This window comes from Squalius cephalus (genome assembly GCF_949319135.1).
Source record: "Squalius cephalus genome assembly, chromosome: 9".
In the NCBI taxonomy this organism is placed as follows: Eukaryota; Metazoa; Chordata; class Actinopteri; order Cypriniformes; family Leuciscidae; genus Squalius; species Squalius cephalus.
The window spans coordinates 7,552,479-7,578,441 of record NC_137130.1 but is presented as its reverse complement, the minus strand read 5'-3'; the positions used below and the strand labels follow the sequence as shown (position 1 = coordinate 7,578,441).

The following is a 25,963-nucleotide window of genomic DNA, read 5'->3' as shown; positions in this document are numbered from 1 at the left end:
CAGGTGATTTTCTATTTTAATTTTTTTGGAAATGTAATTTATTCCTGTGATCAAAGCTGCATTTTCAGCATCATTACTCCAGTCTTCAGTGTCACATGATCCTTCAGAAATCATTCTAACATGCTGATTTGGTGCTGATTTAGTTTTTTTTATTATCAGTGTGCTGCTTAATACTTTTGTGGAAACTGTGATAATTTTTTTTTTCAGGATTCTTTGATGAATAGAAAGTTTAAAAGAAGAGCATTGGAATATAAATCTTTTATAAATGTCACTTTTGATCAATTTAATGCATCCTCTTGCTGACCCCAAACTTTTTTACAGTAGTGTATGTCGTTTACAGTAAAAGACAACATATGGATGGGCTCAAAGCTTTAATTTTGTTTTCTTTGGTGTATAACTATCTGTACAGTATGGAAGCCCGTTTCCGCCACGTTGAGTAAAAAAAATAAAGATTCTTTAAGTCATAATAATGAGAAACTTTCTCGTAATTATGACTTAACATCTCATAATAATGAGAAACTTTCTCGTAATTATGATTTAACATCTCGTAATAATGAGAAACTTTCTCGTAATAATGACTTAAAGGGACAATGTGTAGCTTTTTAGGTATTTTATTATCTAAAAGCAATATTTTTAATCATAAATATGTCCTCAATGGTGTACAAATACCTATGCCAATGATCTGACTTATCCTCGTAAACGAAGAATTTATTATCTTTATATACATGGGACGGGTAGGTCCATGGAGGCTTCCATGTAGTTCCGCCATCTTGAAAAACTATAATAGCAGAGAGGGACAAAAAGTACTAGGCCAATGCATTTCCACAACGCGTTTTCGTTCAGAGCCAGCGTCACGTGACTGAAGTCAACAGAAGCGGAGAAGCAGAGCAGAGAGAGGCGCTTGTCACTGCCGCGGCAAGTTTAAAAGGCTGCACTGCACGGTTATTTATAATGGAGGACCATACATATGCTGAGTCACAGGATAAGGAGTCCTCGTCGTCGAAAAAGTCCAAAATAGACCGTAAATGGAAGCGTGATCGGAGATTACAAAAAACAAGGGTTAATGTCGGGATAGCTAATGCAGGAGAAAGCTTTCAAAAGAGACGCTGAAGTTGCCTGCTTTCTTCTCGACAGGTAAGTCATTGTTACGGTCTTAATTACAAGCTTTTCATTGCTTGGTTATGAACTTTATTAGTTTATAGACAGTATAACATTTATAGTTAAAAGTTAAACAGGCTCTTTGATGAATAGCAGCTATTGAGTAAAGTAGAGAAGGTCCTAAAAACAAGGTTGTAAGTTTTGTTTGTTCAAAACTAACATTCGTTTGTTCATTGTGTCAAGTTGCAGTTTGTTTGAAATAACAAACCAGTTCACCCGAAGGAAAACTCGATGAAGTGCTATTAGAAGCTTAGCTTTTTGGTACATAACGGCTACCGTAGATGCAACACGCATTTTAAAAAGCGAGGCGCTGTAGAGCACTATTCGTTTGAATGCAAAATACAATTTCACCACTAGATGGGAGAAAATTCTACTTAATGTCCCTTTAATATCTCGTAATAATGAGAAACTTTCTCATAATAATGACTTAACATCTCATAATAATGAGAAACTTTCTCATAATTATGACTTAACATCTCATAATAATGAGAAACTTTCTCATAATTATGACTTAACATCTCGTAATAATGAGAAACTTTCTCATAATAATGACTTAACATCTCATAATAATGAGAAACTTTCTTGTAATAATGACTTAACATCTCATAATAATGAGAAACTTTCTCATAATTATGACTTAACATCTCGTAATAATGAGAAACTTTCTTGTAATAATGACTTAACATCTCATAATAATGAGAAACTTTCTCATAATAATGACTTAACATCTCGTAATAATGATAAACTTTCTTGTAATAATGACTTAACATCTCATAATAATGAGAAACTTTCTCATAATTATGACTTAACATCTCGTAATAATGAGAAACTTTCTCGTAATTATGACTTAACATCTCGTAATAATGAGAAACTTTCTCGTAATAATGACTTAACATCTCATAATAATGAGAAACTTTCTCATAATAATGACTTAACATCTCATAATATGAGAAACTTTCTCGTAATAATGACTTAACATCTCGTAATAATGATAAACTTTCTTGTAATAATGACTTAACATCTCGTAATATGAGAAACTTTCTCGTAATAATGACTTAACATCTCATAATAATGATAAACTTTCTTGTAATAATGACTTAACATCTCGTAATAATGAGAAACTTTCTCATAATAATGACTTAAAAAAATATATGTAGCGCTTAAAACAGAAAAAAAGTTCTTGTACTGCAGGTCCTTGTACTACATGTGCGTAGAGCCAATGATATATTGAAGAATGAACAAAAAAGGTGGTTGGCCGCACACTGATCCACTCAAGACTAAAAGTCTACAAAAATATTTTTTATTTTATCAACTGCATCGTGCAAAAAAGTGCAAAGTGCATGTGAGTTAAAAACAGAGTAGACACAAGCAAGAGTTAAAAACAGAGTAGACACAAGCTTCAGCACTGAAGATAGCAATGTTCTGAAACGTTTGCTTGTGTCTACTCTGTTTTTAACTCTTGCTTGTGTCTACTCTGTTTTTAACACATGCACTTTGCACTTTTTTGCACGATGCAGTTGATAAAATAAAAAATATTTTTCTGTTTGGAGCGCTACATATTTTTTTTAAGTCATTATTATGAGAAAGTTTCTCATTATTACGAGATGTTAAGTCATTATTACGAGAAATTTTCTCATTATTACGAGATGTTAAGTCGTTATTTCAGGAAAGTTTCTCATTATTACGAGATGTTTAAGTCATAATTATGAGAAAGTTTCTCATTATTCTGAGATATTAAGTCATTATTATGAGAAAGTTTCTCATTATTATGACTTAAAGAATCTTTTTTTTTTACTCAACGTGGCGGAAACGGGCTTCCATAGTAAAGTGCTGTTTTAGTGGAACAAAGTTTAAGTGCAGTCCTTAATCTCAACCAGTAGAGCATGGTACTCGCAACGCCAAGGTAATGGGTTTGATTCCCAAAGAATGCATGAACTGGTGAAATGTATACTCTGAATGCAATGTTAGGTGCTTTGGATAAAATCATCTGCCAAATTCATAAATATAAATGTAAGTTCCACCTCAAAAGGAGGATTTAGACAACTTTACATTTTTGCCTTTTTTCTGGTTGAAACCTTGTGGCACACTTTCCTGCTAGATTTCAGTAAATACATTACTGAAAATAGTTTTCACAAACTAAGTGACAATTCATATTATTGTCTGTGGTAATCAAGTTTAAGCTGCATTTACTGTAACTCCACCCAAAACTGAAGGCACATTAATATGCTGTTCTACCACATTGCCATTGAGAGTTGCAAATGTCCCAGGCCTGGATTTTAAAAAGGAAGGTGTCACTTTCAGTTCTTGCTAAATTAACTTGGTGCTGAATGTAGGTGCGAAGGAAACACCCAGTCATTCTCATGCTCTTATAAATGCCATTGATAGTCATCAGTTTCTTTGAAATATCAGTTGTCTGTTGTTTGTCAGACACGCCTGTGACAAACTAGATGCGTGTGTGTGCATGTGTGAATGACTGAATTCACTAACCAGATTCTGAGCGAAGGACACAAGTTCACAGCGTTGACTTTGAGTTTAGCCTTTGCTGCAGAAATGAGCGTCTCTCTGAGGCTGTGGTTGTGGCTGCAGTCCAGCTCATTTACACTGGCCATAGAAGAGGCTTCCAAAACCCCGGTCACACATCTCGCCTGCAGCTAAATACAGGCCCCAGAGACCCCACAGGACAACTCGCAAACACTGAGCCCCCAATTAGAGACGGCCATCACAGCTGACAGAGCAAACCTTACCTGCATTAATTATCTGCACCGAGGTGAGGGAAGTTAAGATGGGAGGAATAAAAAAAGTCATAAACCCATTCACGAGTTTGGGGTCGGCAATGTTTTCAAACAAAGTCTCTTATGATCATCAGGGCTCCATTCATTTGATCAGAAATAGATTATTAACAGCAATATTGTGAAACATCATTACAGTTTAAATGAACTGTTTTCTATGATAATATATTTAAAAATGTAATTTATTCCTGTGATGCAAAGCTGAATTTTCATCATCATTACTCCTGTGTTCAGTGTCACATGATACTCCAAAAATTATTATAATAATATGTGATTTGATCAAGATTTAATTTTTTTTATTATTATTATCAATGTTCAAAACAGTTGTGGCCTACAATTTTTGTCAAAACCGTGATATATTTTTTTTCAGGATTCTCTGTGAATAGAAAGTTCAAAAGAACATCATTTAAAATTTCAAAAGATTCCTTTGTAATGTTATACATGCCTTTACTGTCACTTTTGACCAATTAAATGCATCCTTACTGAATAAAAGTAACAATTTCATGGTACACTTTAGTTTAGGGTCCAATTCTCACTATTAACTAGTTGCTTATTAGCATTCATATTACTCGGATATTGGCTGTTTATTAGTACATATAAAGCACATATTAATGCATTATTCTGCATGACCATATTCTACATCTCTTAATCCTACCCAATACCTAACTTAACAACTACCTGACTAACTATTAATAGGAAGTAATTAGGAGTTTATCAAGGCAAAGGTCATAGTTAATAGTTTATAGTGAGAATTGGACCCTAATATAAAGTGAGATCAATTTCTCACAATTTCAAAACTCTTAGCAACTGTATTGGAACACGACGGCAATCTTAGCATTAGAGAGGTGAGTTTTGGATGGGCAAGCTCTCGTTATTTTCTTCATAAAAAGTAATCATTTTGTTTTTATGTTTCATTTCTCTTGTATGCAGAAAGATGTCCGTGATATCTTCACACCCATCCATTTTGAGGTGAAATATGAACTTGGAGAGCACCGTTTGGCACAGAGGGACTCAGGGGGTTTGCCTTCTCTCAAACCCATTCTACAGCAGAAGGATGAACTGGCCAATGTCGTGAGAAACAAGGTCAGTTTTTCTTCTCCATTTCTGTGGCCACTTTATTAACCTCAGCATAGTTCATAATGTGTTCTGATTTGAAATCGTTCTTTCTGTAGACCATCTTTGCCAGATATTGCGCCTTGGAAAACTGTTCAACCAACCTTCAGGTTTCTGCTCATCTGGCTTTACTCCAGTAAGTTATCTTCACATAATCTATGCTAAATGGGTGAATCTCGTGGAAATCGCTGAGAAATGTCTGTTTCATAGTACACCACAAAATCAAATTTATTACTGAAATTTATTATAAAAATCTCATTTATTACTGTATTCAGTAAAGCAAATAAAATAAAATTGCATTATGATAATGAGAAATTTGGAGGAAAATTTTTTTTTTGGCAAAAAAAAAAAAAATCGTAATAAATCTAAAATTGGCTTCATTAACATTGAAAACAGAATTTCTTGGTTTCTTGACTTTGCGTGAACAACTAGAGACGTCTGTAAATATTCTAGTTGTGCTGGTTCTGTTCGTGACTAACAGGAGGTTTTTTGAGATTATCTGCTCTCCTCATGAATACACTCATTAAAGCTGCATGCACAGTAGACAAAGCTTTATATTGAGGCATTTTATGCATCGCATTTCTTGGACTCAATCAATTGAGGCGCAAGTGTGAGTGTGCACATTAGCATTTTGGATCATGTTTGCAGCCGTATGCAAACTAATTTATGGACCCCCCTCACCCATTGGTGATAATACATGATCTGATTATTCATAAGGTGTGTGTGCGTGTGTGTGTGTGTGTGTCAGAGAGGGAAAGAGAGTGAGGGGGAGAGTGGCTTTCCAGTCTCCCAGATGCACCTGGTGCCTTTAGATGAGAAACATCAGGCTTGAGCCCTCGGAGCACAAGCTACACAAACAGATGCAGGAAAAACACTGGCCATAAAACACATTCTATTCCTTTAAATTCTAGAAAAATGAGTCTTGCAAATATTCTAAAATGAACTATATAATATAACTATATATAAAACAAAGTATTCTTAAATAAAATGTATTTAAAAAATAATAAAAGAAAGTTGGTTGTTAAGACACTGAATATTTGCTTTTGCACCGGTTTGCGCAATATCAACTTTAGTAATTTGATTTAGTTTGAAATGTTACCTTAGATTGTCATGCACATAATTTGATTTGATTATGTGTATGAAAATTTCAGTTTTGTTTATGTAACCGTGTGAGCTTAATATATATAGGAAAAAGCAGTTTATTTACAATAAACTTGGAGACATAAAATTACTTTTTAAACAAATATTGCACCTGATATAATAACATGAATATAATATTTAATTATACTACACATATTTAAACAATACAAATATTTTAGTCCATTTATAATAAAATATACAATTTTATTAATAGCAATGCAAAAATGCTAATTTTACATTTTTGTTTTAAATATTTACTAAAAGTCTATTAATAATATATTTTTTTCTAACGGATATATATATTCTTCATTCATTTTAACTTTTAAAGTAGCTTAAAACATATTGTGTAATGTTTTGTCAAATATTGAACAGCTGTTAAGATCTGTAATTATAAAAATTTGGGGCCAAAAATTGCAGCTGTTTTTGTCTTTGAGATAAAAAAAAAAGCATTTTATCCGTCCGTCCGTCCGTCCATCCGTCCATCCGTCCATCCGAGTCTTTACTTCACTCTGAGTCAACCTCACTGAATTATATGGACTAAAGAATGGATCAAATATAAATCAAATCTAAACTTTAAAATAGGGATGCACAATATATCGGCCACCATATCGGGATCGGTCGATATATGTTCATTTTTAATGTTATCCTTATTGGCCTGATAAGAAAATGTGTCCGATATAAGCCGATAAATAATGGATTATTTCCTTCAGATGAGACGCTTCAGATGTGCACAAAAATTCAGTTAATTGCAACGTGCAGCACAAGTCTGTCATGTCGGCTACATAAAATTATATATAATTGTGTGTTTTGGACATGGATTATGATGATGAAACTTTTGTTTTTGTAATAAGGCTCTCAAAAATGATGTAAAATTTGGATTTAGATTTATCGGCCAATATATCGGTTATCGGCTTTCAGATATAAAGAATTATCGGTTATCGGTACCGGACAAATTGTTCATATCGGTGCATTCCTACTTTAAAAATCTAAATAACTGTTTTTCCCAACAGATCCTACATGAAAATGCCATATTTAGCTCTGGGTAATGGAAAAAGCTTCACGTTAAACACCACAATATTCAACAGTGGAGATGATGCTTTTCTACCCAGACTTCATCTGAGGTTTCCCAGCAACCTGCATTTCATCAAAGTACTAGAGGTATTTTAATTTTGTCTCAGTAATTCTTGTTCAAATCTGTCTGAGATATCACAGGCAGCTTTTAGCTCTTTGTGTTGCTGATGCCCTTTAATGGACTCTTGCCATTGATGTGCTTTAATATTGTGACATTATTTCAGGAAGATAAATACGTCAGCTGTGGAATTGCAGAGGAGAATAAAGTGGCCATCGGACTGGACTGCAATGTTGGAAATTTATACATCCCTCCTTTCTCAAAGGTAAATGTCTTTAGCAATGGAAGTTAAAAGAGTTTGTTGGTCACCATGTCTTGTCGGAATGTAAACATCTCTTTTCTTTCTTCCAGCTCAAGATCACATTTTTACTGGATGTGATGCAGAACAGCAGCGCTGGAGATCTTAGTATTAACATCAATGCTACGAGGTAAGAGATCCAGAGATCTCAGGAATTCATTACAATGGATGGTTTATACAAATGCATCTGAGCCAAATGTAAACATTTGTGGAGAACATCTTGCAATGCGTAAACTTGTAAATTGATCATCAGAGCACAAAAGACAAACAAAGGCATTAAACAGCACGTTCAAAGGTTTGGTGTGCTTTCAGCGTTACCATTAGAAACGAGAAAAACAGAGGAATGGATCTAAAGATGGATGTTTACATAGCCTATGTAATGAGTTCCTGTAATGAAATCTCGGGGTATATTAGGGTTGTACTCCAATAATTAAAGTCATTAAACATTTCCTCTCGTAGAAAGATCTTTTACAGATATACAATGACCCCAAAAAGCATTTGGACACTTAAACTACACTTAACATGTCGTTTCATTAGATAGGACAATATCAAACTAAGTGGCGTCTGCAAACAAATGCTAATTTCACCTTTTATCTGAGCCGTTTTCTTGCATTCACACATTTTTAACTGGTTTACATGTCCAGATAGTTTTTGGGGTCAGTGTGCGTTTCTTCAATAGTGAACATTAACCGATCTAATGTGTGTGTTTTCAGTGAAAGCTTTGAGAACACAGACCTTCAGCAAGACAACGTGGCTGTTCTTACGTTGCCCTTGAGATATGCAGTTGACCTCAATGTACACGGGTAAGTTATCTGGCTTGCTTATGAACATGTGATTCCATAAGTGGATGTCAGAAGAATAACAGGACAAATTACGGGACGCTTCTGTGTTCCCTTCCTCTGCAGATTTGTCTCTCCGACTTCATTTCTGATCGGAGAAGAAGAGTCTGTGCCGGTTGACTGCTATCCTGAGAAGTTCAATTATACATACAAGGTATTTTAGTGCTCATCAGACAGATAACAATGTCATTAAGCACTAATGAATCATTTAACATGATTCGTTTGTCTATTAACTTACAGGTGATAAATATAGGTCCTAGTAAAGCTCTTGATGCGAGAGTAAAGATCAGCTTGCCTCTGATGCTGGTGCCATACAAATACCAGTTAATCAGGATTACGGATTTACAGGTGAGATTTACATGCATATACATTGTTCAAATGTTTGGTGTAAGATTTTTTTTTTTTTAATGAATGAAATTCATACTTTTATTCGGCAAGGATGCATTAAATTGATCATACGTGACAAAGACATTAATCATTTTACAATGGTTTCTATTTAAAAAAATGCTGTTCTTTTAAACTTTGTATTCATCAAAGAATCCTGAAAAAAAGTATCACTGTTTCCACAAAAATATTAAGCAGCACAACTGTTTCAATATTGATAATAGTATAAAATAGTATTATGAAGACTGGAGTAATGATGCTGAAAATTCAGCTTTGCATGACAGCAATCAATTACATTTTAAAATACACTGTATTTTTAAACAAATAAATGGAGCCTTGGTGAGCAGAAGACTTTCATTTTCTTTTTAAATGCACCTATACAGTATTTTAGAGGAATAGTTTATTAAAAAAATAGGATTTTCTTATGTTATTCACCATTGTGTAACTTTTTTTTTTTTAAAGGAGATGGTAGGCAGAATGTTTGTGCTTCTGCTTTCCAAACAATGAAACTGTATTGTGATTTATGGTATAAGATGAAAAAGAACAAAAAAAGTTACATTAAATTTTCATGGCATATATGACCATCAATGCCGTATCCCATATTGATAAACTTGATGCAAATTTGCATTAGTTCTCATGTGTCATGTGACCAATTGTGACATGTCAAGTTTGAAAAACTCAACAACTAAATTTGAGCGCCTCAACAAGGAAAGATTATTATTAGACAATGGCTTAAATTTCATCTCTTCCTCATTCTGAAATAGCACACAAGTCATATGCTTTATTATCCTATCTGTAGCTTGGTGGTATAAATCACAATTCACTTTCCTTGTACGGAAAACAGAACTTCTGACATTCTGCCGAACCTGTTCTTTTATGTTTCATGGAATAGATAGATGAACTATTCCTACTAGTCATCTTAATGATAAGCATGTAACATAATTAGCTATAACTTTGCTTATGCTATACATCTGTAAGTACACATCTTTATCTGTACTTAAACTTATATTGTTTTTTCGTCTTACAGACAACTCTTGGGCATTGCTTCCAGAGATACAACGATACAGTTCAGATTATTGATGACTGTGACGTCCCGGACGCTTCCTTTATTAAGGAACTTGTATTCTTTTTCTCCCCAAAAAGCAAGCGCACAATGGTAAATTAATAGTCATGGTAATGAGTTCTGGTGTGTTTAGTGTAAATATTAGTGGAAGTTCTCATGCCCTGTTTTTCTACAGTTCTGTACTCGTGAAGATAAGACCTGTAGGATGGTGGAGTGTCACTTCGGTGACTTGGAGGTTGGAAAAGAAGTTACCATCAATATGGAGGTGGAGCTCAACCCCAGGGTTCTCCAGATGAGTCCAGTGAGTGTTGGTTAGAGACATGGAGAAGGAGATGGACCACTTGTACAAAACTAAATTGGAAGAAATTGCACCCCTCAAAACTGTGGCTTCCATTTAAAAGAGCCAATTGCCTTTTTGCCTGTCTAATTGCTCTAGAATATGCATGCACTGGATCTAAAAAGTGATTTTTTTTATTTGAAATACACTACCAATCAAAAGTTTGTGGTCAGAAAGAAATGATTGCTTTTATTCAGCAAGGATGCATTAAACTGAGCAAAGTACATTTTATAATGTAACAAAAGACTTCTATTTATGCATCATCATGATTTCCACATAAATATTAAGCTGCACAGTTTTTCAAACTTACAATTGGCCAACAGTTAAAAAAAAAAAAAAAGAATTGCCAGCTAGACTTTAAGCTTGGCTTGGTTGGGCCTCCTCCAATTATAGCCAATAAATGTTCCTCATAGACTACCGGATGCAGTAAATTAAAAAGGCAAACATTGTTTGACAGATGCAAAAGAGCAACTAAAACACATGACCTTGATGCATGTTTATTTCCTATAGGGCAGACACTCTGTCATGATGATACGAGGCATGATTGACCTGATTTCACCAGTAAAGGATGCGAACACCATCTTACTAAAGGATGACATTTCTGCTAGTGTAAGTAGTCTGAACCTCTAAAACCAGTGATGCATAATGAGATGCTGCATTTACAACCTTTTGTTGCTTGTTATTAACTTAAATGTGTGCAATGTTACAGGTATTCTTGCAGGCTCTGTACAGCCTTAAGCTTGTGGCGGCTGTGAAAATATTTCTAATAGTATCCAGTCTGATTGTTGGTCTGATCATTTTAGCACTGCTTGTCCTCACCCTCTGGAAGGTATGTATCACATATGAAATGTTCTCGAGGAATTACAGGAATGAAGTACTAAGAGCATAGAAATCAATTCACTAAAGCTAGCCCTGAAATATGTGAAGATATTGCTTTTTAGAGATGCATCATCTCATAGAGGGTTTAACAGCATGCTGGGCTTTACCCTGGTAAAACTATAGTGTAACTGTAACTGTCAGTACAGTAAAACTCTACTGAAGAAGTGGAGATGCCATTAAAGCATTGCTTTAATAACAAATCCACTGCCTTCAATTATAAACTTAAAGAATAATTTCAGACTCGTTTCTAAATTATCAGTATATGTGCAAATTTAGCAGCCTTAAACAAGCTCGAATGAGCCCGAATAGTCATTCAGACAACCTACCAATTAGTAGATTTATCCCTACAAAGCAAATATACAAAAGAAGAAACATCTTTGTTGAAATTGAAAGTTGAAGTTGAAATTGAGATGTGCTTTTGCTTATTGACAATAATACATCCTCTTCCTTTTATTAGCTTGGATTCTTTAAGCGGAAGTTGACGGATGAGAAGTTTAGACGGGACAGTTGGGATTATGTACCAAAGAAAGAGAGCACGTCATAATATGGGATTTGCACCACATACAAAACCAGTCAGAATGGCATGGACAAACCATGAAGACACCAAGAGCTGGACTCATGATAACCTAAGGCCATTAACCGTAATGGCTCAAAACATTCATCACAAAGCGATCAAGACTGTTGAAAGAGACTGTCAAAGACCGTCAAAAGAATCTGCATTTTCTGTCGGCAGGATGAAGCCAATGCACTTTAGAGTATGGAACATGCTAATGTGCTCACAGACGCGCTCCGGGGCTGTCGTGCCAAGGGAGAAAAGGACTTCAGAATGTACGGTCGCTATAGAACATTACGGCTCTGTTCCAAAACCTAGTGAGCAACCTATGTAGGCAGCATTTTTAAAGTGTGAAGGTTGTTCCAAAAGGTAGGAACCATTAAGACACCTCCTTCTGGACAAAGTCTAAGGCAGTGCGACAAATGCATTGTGATGAGCGGAGTCAAAGTGAGAGAGTGTTAATTATGAATATAATTTATTCCACACCAAAAATCAATCAAATTAAAATATCTAATAATATATGTACACTACTTTTTTATGTTAATGCTTTTTTAAAATAGGTCTCTTGTGCTCCGCAGTGCTGCATTTATTTGATCAAACAACAGTAATATTGTGAAATATTATTATAATTTAAAATGACAATTTATCAAATGTAATTTATTCCAGTGATGTTTTCAGCTTCATTACTGCAGTCTTCAGTGTCACATGATCCTTCAGAAATCATTCTAGCATTTAAAACATTATTTTATTATTATCAATGTTGAAAAGAGTTGAGCTGCTTAATATGTTTGAGGAAACCATGATAATTTTTCACTATGTTTTTTTTTTGATGAATAGAAAGTTCAAAAGAACAGCATTTAATTAATTAACATTAATATAAATGTTATAATGTAGACATCATATAAAACAAACTTTTGTTAGGTGCGATTAATCATGATTAATAGATTTGACGGCAACCTTCTAACATTAAAATCCAACTGAAATCAATCGTGAGCCGAGTCTCAACTATGGTTGGTCGTCTGTAATTGAGTTTTGGTGCTGTCTTAAAAACAGCTGCCTATGTAGGCTGCATGGACGACAAGGAAGCTCGCTAGGTTTTGGAACAGAGCCTAATAGTTTCATCACAGGTTTGCCTACGATCACTGAACATATTGGCTATTGGCCTGCTGTAAAGGAGAAACTGCACTGCTGTAGCCTTTCTTGCTAAGGTTATGCTTGTGTATCTCCGAAGAGAGACTCGCTATTTTACACCCGCATGTTAGTACACCCTCCACAGAGGTGACACAGGATCTTTCCGTCACCCCTCCCCGAAACAGAATATTGCTACGATAGGGGTTTTCGCACCTATGCATCACTGCGGTATCGGTTCTCCTTGCAAAAAAAGGAGGAAATGACACGCATTCTCTCTCCTCCCAAACTCTCGCCGCTGAGTTCAATAGTTAGAAGTTTGAACGGAGACGCCAGATGGAAGGAGCGAGTGTTTTCCGCGTACTCTGGCTGGGCGCCATGGAAACGGAGCAAAGGAGGCTGCTGTTGTGTGTCTGTACTGCGCTACAGAAGAGTGACGAGATTGGCATGTGTCTGGCTTCCAGCCATTGCTTAAGAGTGTGTGTGTATTCATTTTATATTGCGCAAATACACACAGCACCATCACCTCTCACGTGCCCGTCATTCAAAGATCCACTCATCCCCTGCCCCTTTTGTCTGTTCAATTAGGAAATATTTTAGCTAAGGGTGCTAATGAAAATGTTTACAAAAATAGCATCGAACAAGAAGTAATTCAATAATTAGGTAAACAATGGGAGTTTGCAGAACAGCGAAAACTAAGCTGAAGCTATAAATGTGCACTGAAATATAAACAAAAATTCTATGAAATTACAAAGAAAATTAGTTTTTGTATTTTCAGTCAAAGTTGGATGGTCTGATTTAATTTATTTACAAAACCTGATTATCATGCCAAATAAGTCATCATATGCTGAATGATTTTTGGTGCTGTGTTATAAGAAACAAAGATGATGTTGATTAATTGTATGAATAAAAAAAGTTTTTTAAAGATTAAAAAAAATATGAATTGAATAAAAATAGTGATATTTTCAAATCCATTTCCCCCAAAAATACATGCATAAAATGTGGGAAAGTCAGCTGATCTTGTGTGTGTTGGTGACGGTGTATGAACGAGACCTGAAAGGATAGTAAGACCAAACAGTCCTGTCAGAATCAAAGCTAAAAATGTGGGACATAATGTTTAGATTTGGGAAACCATATCAAGATGGGTTGCTTGTCAGTGTTTTTTGTGACATAAAAAATACAAGTAAAAAATAATAAAAAAATAACGCTACTGTTCAGGGACTAGCACATTGCTTTTTTTTTATCAGGTTTTTTTAATAGGTTAATGTTTTTATTTGTTTTTCTTAAAAAATGGTTGAAAAATGTACTTTGCTTTAATTTAAATTCTTATGCACTGGAATGTAGTGTGTGTCATTTTGTTTTTGCTCTGACATAAAATGTTCTATACATGTTAAAGCTTTTGCTTTGTGCAATTTGTTCGTTCAGTTTCTCTTAGCGCTTGCATCAAGCACAATCTCTCTTTTTGTGTGTGTGGTTGTGTGTTCAGATACAGCTGCATTTAACTGGCGACTCCTCCGCCTCCTCCACTTCGGCTCCAAAGAGTGTGAGGAGCTGCGGGTGAACCCTGGAAAATAAACAGGGTTGTCACTACATTTAAACATTACAAGGATTTATCTGAAATATGCACACATCCCTCCCTTTTTCTTAGAAGCTCACACTGTTCTGTTTATTCTTCTGACACTCTTTCTGCAGCTTTAAGAAGATGAATTAGGAATTTTCTTATCAAGTGCTGCTTATATAATGTTTGTAGTGCCTTAAAACAACACAGCCTGCGCTTACACAGGTCATGTGAAGTTCAACCTGTGAAAGTATTCAGTGGCTATCACGACTACTGTTTTGCAAATAAATAGGGATTTGACTTGTTCACTGATAAGATGGAAAGTTCTGACTTTTATGTTCGTTTTATGGTGCTTTTGCCCATAAAATCTGCATATCTGTGCATCCGTAGGTTTTTGAATATGATATTATAATATGTGCAACCTAAAAAGCAATGACAGTCAAAGTTGTATATTACAGTGAATTTACTATGGTTAAGAGTCTCCTCTTATCTATTGTGACATCACTGCAATACACAACCTCTAATAATGGAGTTCTGCTGTAAATTTGTCTCGATGACTGACTTGAGTGTCTCACCTGATCAGGAGTTCAGATGTGACCTCTAAGAGATCTCCGTCAATGTTCCAGGGGTATGTTCCTTCAGAGGAGATGATAGGCATTGTTTTTGAATCGCTCTCCTCGTTCTCCTCCAAGACGTCTTCAGCCCAGCTTCCCTGAGAGCGTGGCCGCAGCCTCACAGCCTTTACAGTGTGTGTCTCGATAAAAGAGAAACCAAACTGCAGAAGAATACAGAAGCGTTATAGAAGTCGTTGATATATGTATATCATATATATATATATATATATATATATATATATATATATATATATATATATATATATATATATCAGAACTCTTCTGTCTGGGCTTTTATGATGTGTTTTGTAATGTGCAGCTGTTTGCACTGTTTATTTGAATCTGACTTATTTGAGGCTGTAGTTTAATGTAGGTCCACAAGGAGGCAGTGATGAACAACTGATCCTCATCAGCCTGCTTCAGCCCTGTGTGTGTGTGTGTGTGAACTGGAGTGAACTTGGATACAGAACCAGGCCAGGACTGGGCTTTCAACACATCATATTGTATATCCTTTTATAATGATAACCGGGTATGTCTGTCAAATTCTTGCTTAGAAGTCATAATACCTCACTGCAGAGATCTTATGTAAGTACCATTTACTCTTTTTTTTAAACTATGTATATTAGTATTCTGAGTAATAATGACTCTGACCCAGCAGTCATTGTTCATCAATTGCATGATTTATTTAATTTTTTTCTGTTCTGTCTCTTTGTGATGAGTTCACACAAATTGATTTGACCGTAAATGTCACAAAAACATGACCAGGTCACTTTCACCCGTTTAAAATAAGGAAATTAAATTCTGTATAAAAGCTGAGCCTGTACTTAGAACCAGTGTTTATTTATTTAAATGACATTTAAACAAAATCTCCCCTAAATTCGGATTATTGTAATGCATAAAGATGTTTTACATTTCAGTCATTTTTTTAAAACCCATTATTATCAATGAGTTTCATCAGATTCTCATTACTGTCCTACAGTACTTTTTACTGCATTCCATTTTTTTTTAAATCAGCATAAATCATAAATGAAAAGCCAGCACTACCATAATGTAATACAAATACCAAACACTAAAAATGTCTATTTGCCATATATGTTATAAGTATGAAATTTTTCTTATGTTTTTGCACATAATTAAGCACATTTTCTCGACATTTCCCAAATTCTCCACACTGTAATGTATCTTAAAGCAAGTTTTTTCCTTTTTTGAGATTAATTCCCATTATACACAACTCATGTTCTCATGTAATATATTTGCATTTTATTTCAGTGTAACTCAATGTAAAAAGATGAATGAACACAATGATATATACGTACATAGTTTACCTTTAAAATAATACTATACTGTATATATATATATATATATATATATATATATATATATATATATATATTTCACTTTAGTTTTTTTTTTTTTTTTGTCTTAATGGGTTAGAAATAGCCCATTTTCTTGTAGTTTCGTGTAATTTCTTACATCTTTCTTTGATGTTAAGGCCAAATATGACCCAGACCTTTTTTTTCTTTGTGAGATTCAACCACTGTTAAAATGCACTTGACTTTCTACATTGCTTTCCTCATGTAAATGAAGTGAACACACACAAGCTCTTTTAAAATGGACAATAAAGGCCTAATAGTACAGCAGAGACCCTGAAATTGACACAGCTTTGCACAATGACAGGAGAGTGAAGTAGCAGTAGGTCGACGCCGCAACATACACAGATTATTTATAGAATGTGGGTTAACAAACATCTCTAGATTGGATTGCTTAAGAAAAAAGAAGAGACAGGCTCTGAAATGGGCTAATCTGTATTAGCCTGAAAAGTGTTTTGTGGGAAGCTGACAATCAGCGACTAATTTGACTTGACAGTATGCTAATTCTGCTTAAGCTGTGGAGGTTGTTAACTCTATTTGCGTGGGCTGGATTTCCTGTGTATCAGGCTGATGTGAGTTAAGAAAGTTCTCTGGCTTCGCACAGGTGACCTCACCTGGTTGTTTGTGCTGCCGTATCTCTTCAAGTGCTTGATGAATTCTGACCTGGATGTGTTGTCAACAACGATCAGCGCCATACTGCCATTGTTCAGCCTGCGGTAGACAGAAAATGTTCACATTTATTGTGCTTAGGTGCAACATTTGTTAATGCAAACTATTACTTGTGTGCCTGTCGTGTATGGAGATAACACTGAGTCTGCGGCAATGCACATCATGATGAGAAAGCCAATTCAGCATTATAATAAGCCCATACACTTTTCATATGGTTAAGAGGTAATGAGAATTGTATAAACCAGTTTCTATTTTGTTTAACCACAGGTCTATAAATATATATGGAGCACACTTGGACTGTCCCATATCTACACATCAGTGGACAATGTAAATGGGAGCTTCAAGGTAGAAATAGGTCCAGACAGAATTAGATTTCCACTAAATTCAAACCTCTGTAAATATGTGCATAAAAATGTGAAAACTGCCATCCTCGATATTTAGCAACCGAGGGTGAGTCAATGATGACCGAATTCTAATTTTTGGATGAACTATCCCTTTAATTCTAAATATCTGTGATAAAAGAAAATCTGTAGTCTGAAAGTATTTTATGAGCTATGCAATGCAACCAAACTAAATCGGTCCCACCATGTTCAATCAAATTGTCTAGATTGCAAGCACCTGAAAGCTTTGTTAATGTTAAAGGCACCCAAAAACGTTCTGTCATTAATTACTTCTAGTGAATGCATCGTGTTTAAAGGTCCTTCAGATATTTTTAGAGCAGAAACAAACAAATGATTTCTTGCAATGAGAACCCTGTGACCCCCACTAAAGATGGTGCTTACGAGAAGCTGAGCTTAACTTGTGTCGCTCTCTAAATACAGGAAGGAGAGGGGGTTGTTGAGGCCCGTGGACAGATGCTCAGTCCTTAAGTCTAACCAGCCACTCCCTTTAATCAGAGTAATTATGTGCTGATTAGTCCAGTTAGGTGGCTTTGACCTTAGGAGTCTGATCCAACCACTGATTCCAATCTTCAGGATTATGTTGGCCTAGTCTACCCGTCTTCACACATGAAACGCCCACGGCATGGGCCAGAAAACAAGTCTGAAGACTCAGTTGGCCTTGCATGTTGCTGACACACTGACCTGGTCTCCTGGACCTGACTACTGAGCCCATCTTACTTGCTTTTTTTGGGCACATAGTCTGAAGGATTGAGGGCAGTGCTTAGTTTGTACATTATGAGGTCTCAGAACAAGATTTGGTGACAGATTTGGATGTGTTTAACAGAATCGCCACTGCGAGCGTCATGACAAGAACTAACATCACTCCTACTGTATTAATGAAATAGTTCACCCAAAAGTGAAAATTCTGTCATTAATTACTCAAACTCACGTCGTTCCAAACCCGTAAGACTTTCGTTCATCTTCAGAACACAAATGAAGATATTTTTAATGAAATCTGAGAGCTTTCAATGATGCTGAAAATTCATATAGATTTCATTTTAAAATTAATTAAAATAGAAAACAGTTATTTAAAAAAATGGAATATTTCACAATATTACTGTTTTTACTGTGTTTTTAAATAAATAAATGCAGCCTTGGTGAGCATAAGAGACTTACTGACCCCAAGCTTTTGAACGGTAGTGTATAAAATCAAGCCTTGCCAATATATATCATGTTGTATCATTATGAAAGTAAAATGTGTTGACTTAAAATGTAAAGCATCTTGGAAGGATGTTGTCAGTTTGCTAATGAGCGGATTGAGGTAGTGTGGAAGAGGTTCTGACCTGGTGTTTGGAGCCAGGCCCCTGGGGGCCATTGAACACAGGCAGGGAATAGCCATGATGCTGATATTCAGGTACAGGCCGTGTCTGGTCTGCCAGGAGTCACCCTCACCTATTAAAACAGAGAGAGTGTTTCCATGTGCAAATAGTACTCACACTGTTGGTGCACTTGAATGTTTTTAATGTGAAAGCAGATCATAAAATAGCAGTGTGCATGAAAGAGCTGGTCCTTGAGCAGCGACCTGGATGATTTTTCTAAATGGTCAGGTATGATGGCGTTACTTTTTTGACTTTTACATTACATTATATTATATGATATGCCTATTATGTTTAATGATGATTCCTTTTGGACTATTATGCCTATTATTTTTTTAATGATCCTTACTTTTTTGACTAATATATTATATACCAATTATTTTTATTGACACTTTTTCTCTACTACAATACATTACAATGCAATACAATACCATAGGTAACACTTTATAATTAGGTTCCATTTGTTAATTTTAGTTTAGTTAAATTAACATGACCTAACAATGAAAAATACTTCTAAAGCATTTATTCATCTTGGTTAATGTCCTTTTCAACATTTAATAATACATTATTAAAACCCAAAGTTTTATCTGTTTATATTATGTAATGGAACTAAGCTTTAAACAATATACACTAGTAAATAATATTAAAGGAGAACTCCGGTCAATTTTAATATTGATTTTTTTTGTAAATTTGGAGTGCTGTCAGTACAGAGAACAACGACAAAAATCGGTGTTGCCTACACTGTGTTATCCTCTTTTTAAAATTTGCACCCTGTTGACTTCAATGGGGCAAGTTTTAAACCTGCTTTGAGCCTCTTAACATCCTTGATTTGTCATTACAAGTGCACAGGTCATGTGAGTGATTCCTTCAGAGTGAACACGGGTGAATCTGACTGCAGTAGATGTGAAAGATATGAATAAAAATGAAGTTAATTCGGCCAGCGCTCATACCTGTATTTATTTCCTGTTTTCGGTTGAAGTCCATAGTAATCGATTGTTGAGTTCTCCACTGTTGCTTAGCTACCTATGATCACGTGCGTGAACTCGACAATCGACTATATGGACTTCGACCGAAAACAGGAAATAAATACAGGTATGAGCGTTGGCCGAATTAACTTAATTTTTATTCATATCTTTCACATCTACTGCAGTCAGATTCACCGCGTGTTGACTAAAGGAATCACTCACATGGCTGTGCACTTGTAATGACACATCAAGGATGTTAAGAGGCTAAAAGCAGGTTTAAAACTTGCCCCATTGAAGTCAACAGGGTGCAAATTTTAAAAAGAGGATAACACGGTGTAGGCAACACCGATTTGTGTCGTTGTTCTCTGTACTGACAGCACTCCAAATTTACAAAAAAATGTAAGTTCTCCTTTAACAAGTATAAATACTGTAGCAAATGTATTGCTCATTGTTAGGTTATTTTAGAAATTATTGTAGTGTTACCATAATATTATTATATTATATGTCTATTTTTTTTTTTTTTTTTTCAGTGCACTGCATTGTCATCCAGACCGCTGCTGTACTGATATGTATGAGCATTGAAACATGTAACTTTATCAGCGCTGATGGAGATGGACCATATGAACCAATCAAAGTCATTTGTGATACCAGGAATTTAAAAAAAATAAAATAATCTTTTTCAGATTTGTAGTGTATAAGCTTGTTTTCGCCATGGAATAAAACAATTTAAAAGATAATTGCGACTTTTTATCTCACAATTGAAAAAAACTGACTTTTTTTTCTCCCAATTGTGAATTTACATCTCGCAATTCTGACTTTTCTTAGAATTATGAGATATAAACTTGCAATTGCGAGAAATAAAGTCAGAATTGCAAGATATAAACTCGCAATTCTGACTTTTTGCAATTCTGACTTTTTCTCGCAATTGCGTTATAAAGTCAGAATTGCGAGATATAAACTTGCAATTCAATCATAAAATCAGAATTGCAAGATGTAAACTCGCAATTGTGAGATAAGTCGCAATTCCATTTTTATTTTTTTATTTAGTGGCGGAAACAAGCTTCCATAGTATTGTGTTTGAATGTCCAGTCTCCAATAAAGCAAAAAAAGAAAGAAAGAAAACTAGGCCTATTTGAACGCAGCCCAATGGAGAATTCAGCTTTTAATTCGGCCGGTAAACACCCCCTTGAGGAACTACCCCTTTGTTTCTCATAGGAAACACTTATTAGCCGAGAGCTGATTTGCTGCCCAATGAAGCAGATATACGCAGGCTATAGCGGTGCAATATCTTCAAAAATGTCTCCTAATTTAGCTGTACTCACAAATGGCTTCTCCATCTCTGTTTCGCTCCGCTCTGTATAAAAGAAAGAGATGTTTTTTTTTTTAATGCACAACCATCAACAGCATTTGAGTAATAATGGAGTTGTATGGACTCCTCCCAGTGTGGGGCAGCCTGCCTTATTAGCATTAGCTGGGTGACCTTCAGCATTTCCAGCATTTTGATTTCCTTCCAATGGCCAATTAAGCAGGGGGTGGTTTATTTAAAATAACATTCAAATAATTACGCTGAAATTTGGATGGGGATGAGGGTCGAGAAAACCTTAAAAATGTGCTTTAACACACTTTGTCTGATCCTCGGCTCCTCTGCTGGTTATAAAGGACAGTTCGCAGTCTTCAGGTCTTCACAGGCACCATCGGTCAGTTGGGGAGGGACACGAGGAAAGAGAACAAACACGTTAGATGGAGTGTTATGATAAGGATTTCTAAAAGACAGTGCCCATGTGTGCTGTGCCAGGCTGGTCTGACACTAATCCCAGATTTGATAGAGCACCAGCCAGTTCCTTGGAGCCCACCAGATGAGAGACAGCTACAGCTGACAACTCAACTGAGAAAGAGAGACTGCTTACTTGAGGTTTGCCAGTGTTTTAATGAGAGCGAACTCGCGACGCTGGCTGGGTGGCATCCAGCGGTGTCTCTCTGCCAGTGCGAGCGTCCGCCCACCGAAACCAAACATGGCAGAGAAACCGAACCTCACCAGACGACCCATACAGCTAAAGCTGCACACGTCCACAGGCTGATGATGACCTAGAACAGCAACGTAACAATGTCAGTATGTAGAGGAACTAGGTACACCATAGAAAGAGTTCAAAACCAATAGAAACAGAAGACACTACAGCCACTCAAGGGGTGGTAAGACCCATTACACATGTAGATTAGAGCTCTTTTAAAAAGACCAAACTCGAAAGTAGTATGGCATGCATCCTTCATTAAGAAAGTGATCCCAAAAAGCACTGCGACAAGGGCCACGTCCGAAAGCTTAGGCAGTTGACTTGATGCCTTTGCAGACTTTGGCAGCATAACAATACAACAAAATAGAGAGAGCTTTGGTGAAAAATTAAGCTAATATTTAATAGTAATTTCTCACTAGAAAGAAATAAAAAGTGGTAAACGTACATTTAGGGCCAAACTAACCACCAACAGCATCTTTCAGACATCTTTATTATTATTTTTTAGCTCAACTGTCACGGATTGAACGCATATGATTGTGGGATATCAAAGGCAGCGAAAATCAATCAGATGAAGGTATCTTAGGAGACAGGATGTGAAGATAACTATTGGATTTGGAAGTGCCTTCCTACCTTGGAATGCGTCCTCCGACACAGCCACAATTGAGGAAAAAAAAGATATGATGGTTGAAAAGAGAGAGCCGGTTTTAATTATAAATATATTGTATTCGGTACCAAAAATGGTGGGGGGAAAAACAGTTCAATCTAATTTAAAATGGTTGATTTTATCCAATGTTTGACTATTTTACCCCAATATATGCTCTATTGAAATTGTCAATCGAATGCCCCGTGCAGTTCATGTTAGGAGCGCGTTATGATAGCATGATAATAACAGATGCAAACAGTTATGTAGCCTAACTATGTTTATAAGTGATATATACTGTATGTGAAATTGTATGTGTTTGTGTGTGTGTATGTATGTAGTATATTATATATATATATATATATATATATATATATATATATATATATATATATATAATTATTATATTATATAATATATATATCGATTTCTTTTTTAACAACACACTTTCATTTATTGAATCTGTCTTTGCTGAATAAAATAATACATTTCTTTCAAAAAATAAATTGTACTGACCAAACTTTTGAACGGCAGTATATAATCAATATGTATTTGCATATATGTGCATGCATGTATATGTGCATATTTAAGTAGATGTAAATGTAAATGTAAATGTGCATCATATAATCACCAAATGTAATTCTAGTCCATTAGAAACAATAGAGTCATCTATCAAGTGTCATTGTGACATCTCATGAGTTAATTCATTGCATATGTCGGAGTGAGCAGGAATGACTGGATCTGGTGGCCCATTGGTTGAGTCCAGTCCCTGTAGCCCGGCACATTCCTGACCTCCTTCTGTCTCCCCATGCATACACTCTCCCTGCTCATGAATTATTCATTGGATCCTTCCAAATCCCGCCAGTTGGCCTTATTCACATGCGTAAATATTGCTTAATTAGAAATGAACAAGCCCTATATTGGCCTTCCTAAATAGGCATTACGCTCTCATTCGTGTCAGGTGTCTTATGTGCCGTTGATGTTTCTCTTTTGCCTTGCAGCAACAAAAGCCAGACACTTTGTGGAGTAAAGAAAGAAAACGTGTTGTTTTAAATTCAGTTCGCTTAACAGGAATGTCTTCTAAGGAAAAGCTGTCTTTTGCTGAGCGAGTGCCTACACTTAGCTCAGCGGTTCGTACAGAGAGCCACAATGTTTTGATGGAGCAATTAATCACAACGGTACGAGGATGTTTCTCAACGTTCCTGCTGAGATAGCGAGTGTACCGCGGTGCACAGAAAAGGTGCCAATCTCGGCGAACAAAAGAAATTCAACACTCGTTCTTAAAACTCACACCTCCCTTTAGTCAAAAGCTATGAGTTACACCGCCATATGGCTCAATTCTGAGGACTTAACGATGAGACGCATTCTCTCACACGTGGAGGTCAGATCGGGTTAATCATCCGAGTCTGCAGCCAAGCGAGAAAAGAACTGGGCCGGAGAGTTTTAGGCACTCACCAGTTCTGAGGGTTTGTCATCCGATATTGTCACACAATCCAGATTTGTTATTTTAAAGGGATATTTCACCCAAAAAATTTGATTCTGTTGTCACTCATGTTGTTCTAAACCTGTATGACTAACTTTCTTGGGTGAAACACAAAAGAGGAAACTTTTAAGAATGTTTAAAATGTTTTTGTCCATACAATCAAAGTCAATGGGGACCAAACAACATTGGACTCCATTAACTAATTTTGATTGCATGGAAAAAAACACTGAGCCGTTCTTCAATATATTTGAGTTCCACAGAAGAAATAGTCAAATATAGCTTTGAAATTTCAGTATTTTCTTCAGACAGAGCTATCATAAGACTTAAGAATATGGTGCATGAGTCATATGGACGAATTATATGGTGCTGTTTGTGTACATTTTGAAGCCTGATTGTCAATGTATGGAAAATAACTGTGAAATTCACAAAAAAAATAAATCTCTTTTTGTCTTCTACAGAAGTAAATAACACAGTATAGCATTCTGGAATGACTTGAGTGTTTTCTTTCTTTTTTTACTTTCCCTTTAAATTTCAGTCTGTTATTCACGCAAAGCTATCATATTTAATATTTCAGAAGTAGTAAAATAGAGTGCACCAGTTATATGGACTAATTATATGATGTATTTTAATGGTCATTGTATGGAAAAGAACACTTTTGGGGAAAGTTACTTTGAAAAGTGTAATGCACTACGATTTTTGCGTTACTCCCTTATCTAATTGCGTTACTTAGTTACTTTTTAAGGGGGGTCAAATGTAAAGGCCCTTTTACACCAAAATTTAAATAATAAAGCTGAAGGAAATGCAAATTCACAAGTGTACATTAGAGGGTGCAGCCCATTCTGGATTGCAGAAGAACAGAATGCAGGAGAAGAAAGTTCAACATTTACTTCACCAATAAAAACAATGCTTATGGTTTAACTGAATCATTGAAGGTCAGCAGCAAGTACATTGGTCAATAAAGTGAGATTAAATGCATAAAAATATTTGTTTTATTTAACATATTTCATTTTTGGAGGTTTGTGCAGTATTCTGATTCAGAATTTCACTGATTTTATTCATTTTGAGGAATACTGAATCTTTTTTTTGTGCAAGTGAGATTAGTAAAGGTATGCTCACATTTAGTCTAGAACTACAAAAACCATCATGTTCACACACAACGCCTCTGCACTTCATCACGATTTTTCTCAACATAGGGACTGGAGAGCTCTCAGTCAATAAATGAGAAAACAAAGTAACTTGCATTACTTTTATAAAAAAGCTACTTACTAGTTACTTGAAAAAAGTAATCTGATTACATAACTCGAGTTACTTGTAATGTGTTACCCCCAACACTGGAAAATAACTGAAGTTTCCATAAAAGTCCCATTTGGTCTTATACAGAAGTAAAAAAAAAACCCGCAGTATTCTGGAATGACATGAGGCTGAGTGATGACAGAGTGCTCTTCAGCTTGGAGATCCAAAAATGTTTGAGTGCCTCAGAACTATTGAAAAATAGTTAGAAAATAGTTATTTTCCCTTTGAGTGCCTCAGAACTATTGTTTATTTTATAAAATTAAATTGTTTGTTTTTTCTTCACACAAAGCTATAGTATGACTTCATAATACTTAGAATATAGTGCATGAGCCATTTGGACTACTTTTATGGTGCGTTTTATGCTGTTTTTTATATATATATACATATTTTAAGCCTGATTGTCAAGGGAAAATAACTATATGAAGATTCCCTAAAATGAATCCCTAAAAATACTTTTTTTTTGTCTTCTCCAGAATTAAATAAAAGTGTACAGCATTCTGGAATGACATGAGGGTGAGTAAATAATGACATGATTTTCAATGTCCATGTAATTCTTGAGTGAACTATTGCTTTGCTATCTATGAAGCCTGTGAATGGAAAACAAAATATCACCAAATTAAACATTTTCAGTAATCCACATAGAACAATAATAAAGTAACAACAAAGAACCTAATTAAATTGAACTCAACTTAATTCGGTAATTCTATTGTGCGGTTCTGATTGTGTTCATCCCAATTGTAATTCAGCTATAAAGCGCCATTTTTGTCAGTATGTGTTCATTCTCTTTTTTTTTTGG

At 35.4% G+C, this 25,963-nt stretch overlaps 2 protein-coding genes across 2 annotated transcripts in view; one reads left to right on the top strand and one right to left on the bottom strand.

Moving 5' to 3' along the window:
* Positions 1–13,195, top strand: part of itga4 (integrin alpha 4) — a 31,683-nt gene extending 18,488 nt beyond the window's left edge. The window contains exons 16-28 of the mRNA XM_079881997.1: positions 4,878–5,030; positions 5,120–5,196; positions 7,211–7,358; positions 7,496–7,594; positions 7,681–7,757; positions 8,341–8,430; positions 8,533–8,620; positions 8,707–8,814; positions 9,878–10,006; positions 10,089–10,214; positions 10,761–10,859; positions 10,960–11,079; positions 11,587–13,195. Of these exons, the coding sequence (XP_079738123.1) occupies positions 4,878–5,030; positions 5,120–5,196; positions 7,211–7,358; positions 7,496–7,594; positions 7,681–7,757; positions 8,341–8,430; positions 8,533–8,620; positions 8,707–8,814; positions 9,878–10,006; positions 10,089–10,214; positions 10,761–10,859; positions 10,960–11,079; positions 11,587–11,673 (1,401 nt within the window). The 3' untranslated portion in view covers positions 11,674–13,195. The remainder of the gene's footprint in view (positions 1–4,877; positions 5,031–5,119; positions 5,197–7,210; positions 7,359–7,495; positions 7,595–7,680; positions 7,758–8,340; positions 8,431–8,532; positions 8,621–8,706; positions 8,815–9,877; positions 10,007–10,088; positions 10,215–10,760; positions 10,860–10,959; positions 11,080–11,586) is intronic.
* Positions 13,196–13,596: 401 nt separating this feature from the next.
* The window catches only part of cerkl (CERK like autophagy regulator), a 58,070-nt gene continuing 45,703 nt past the window's right edge, over positions 13,597–25,963 (bottom strand). Inside the window, exons 7-13 of the mRNA XM_079881998.1 lie at positions 21,650–21,827; positions 21,366–21,422; positions 21,065–21,096; positions 18,745–18,853; positions 16,967–17,063; positions 14,944–15,143; positions 13,597–14,374 (exon numbers count right to left, since the gene is read on the bottom strand). Of these exons, the coding sequence (XP_079738124.1) occupies positions 14,293–14,374; positions 14,944–15,143; positions 16,967–17,063; positions 18,745–18,853; positions 21,065–21,096; positions 21,366–21,422; positions 21,650–21,827 (755 nt within the window). The 3' untranslated portion in view covers positions 13,597–14,292. The remainder of the gene's footprint in view (positions 14,375–14,943; positions 15,144–16,966; positions 17,064–18,744; positions 18,854–21,064; positions 21,097–21,365; positions 21,423–21,649; positions 21,828–25,963) is intronic.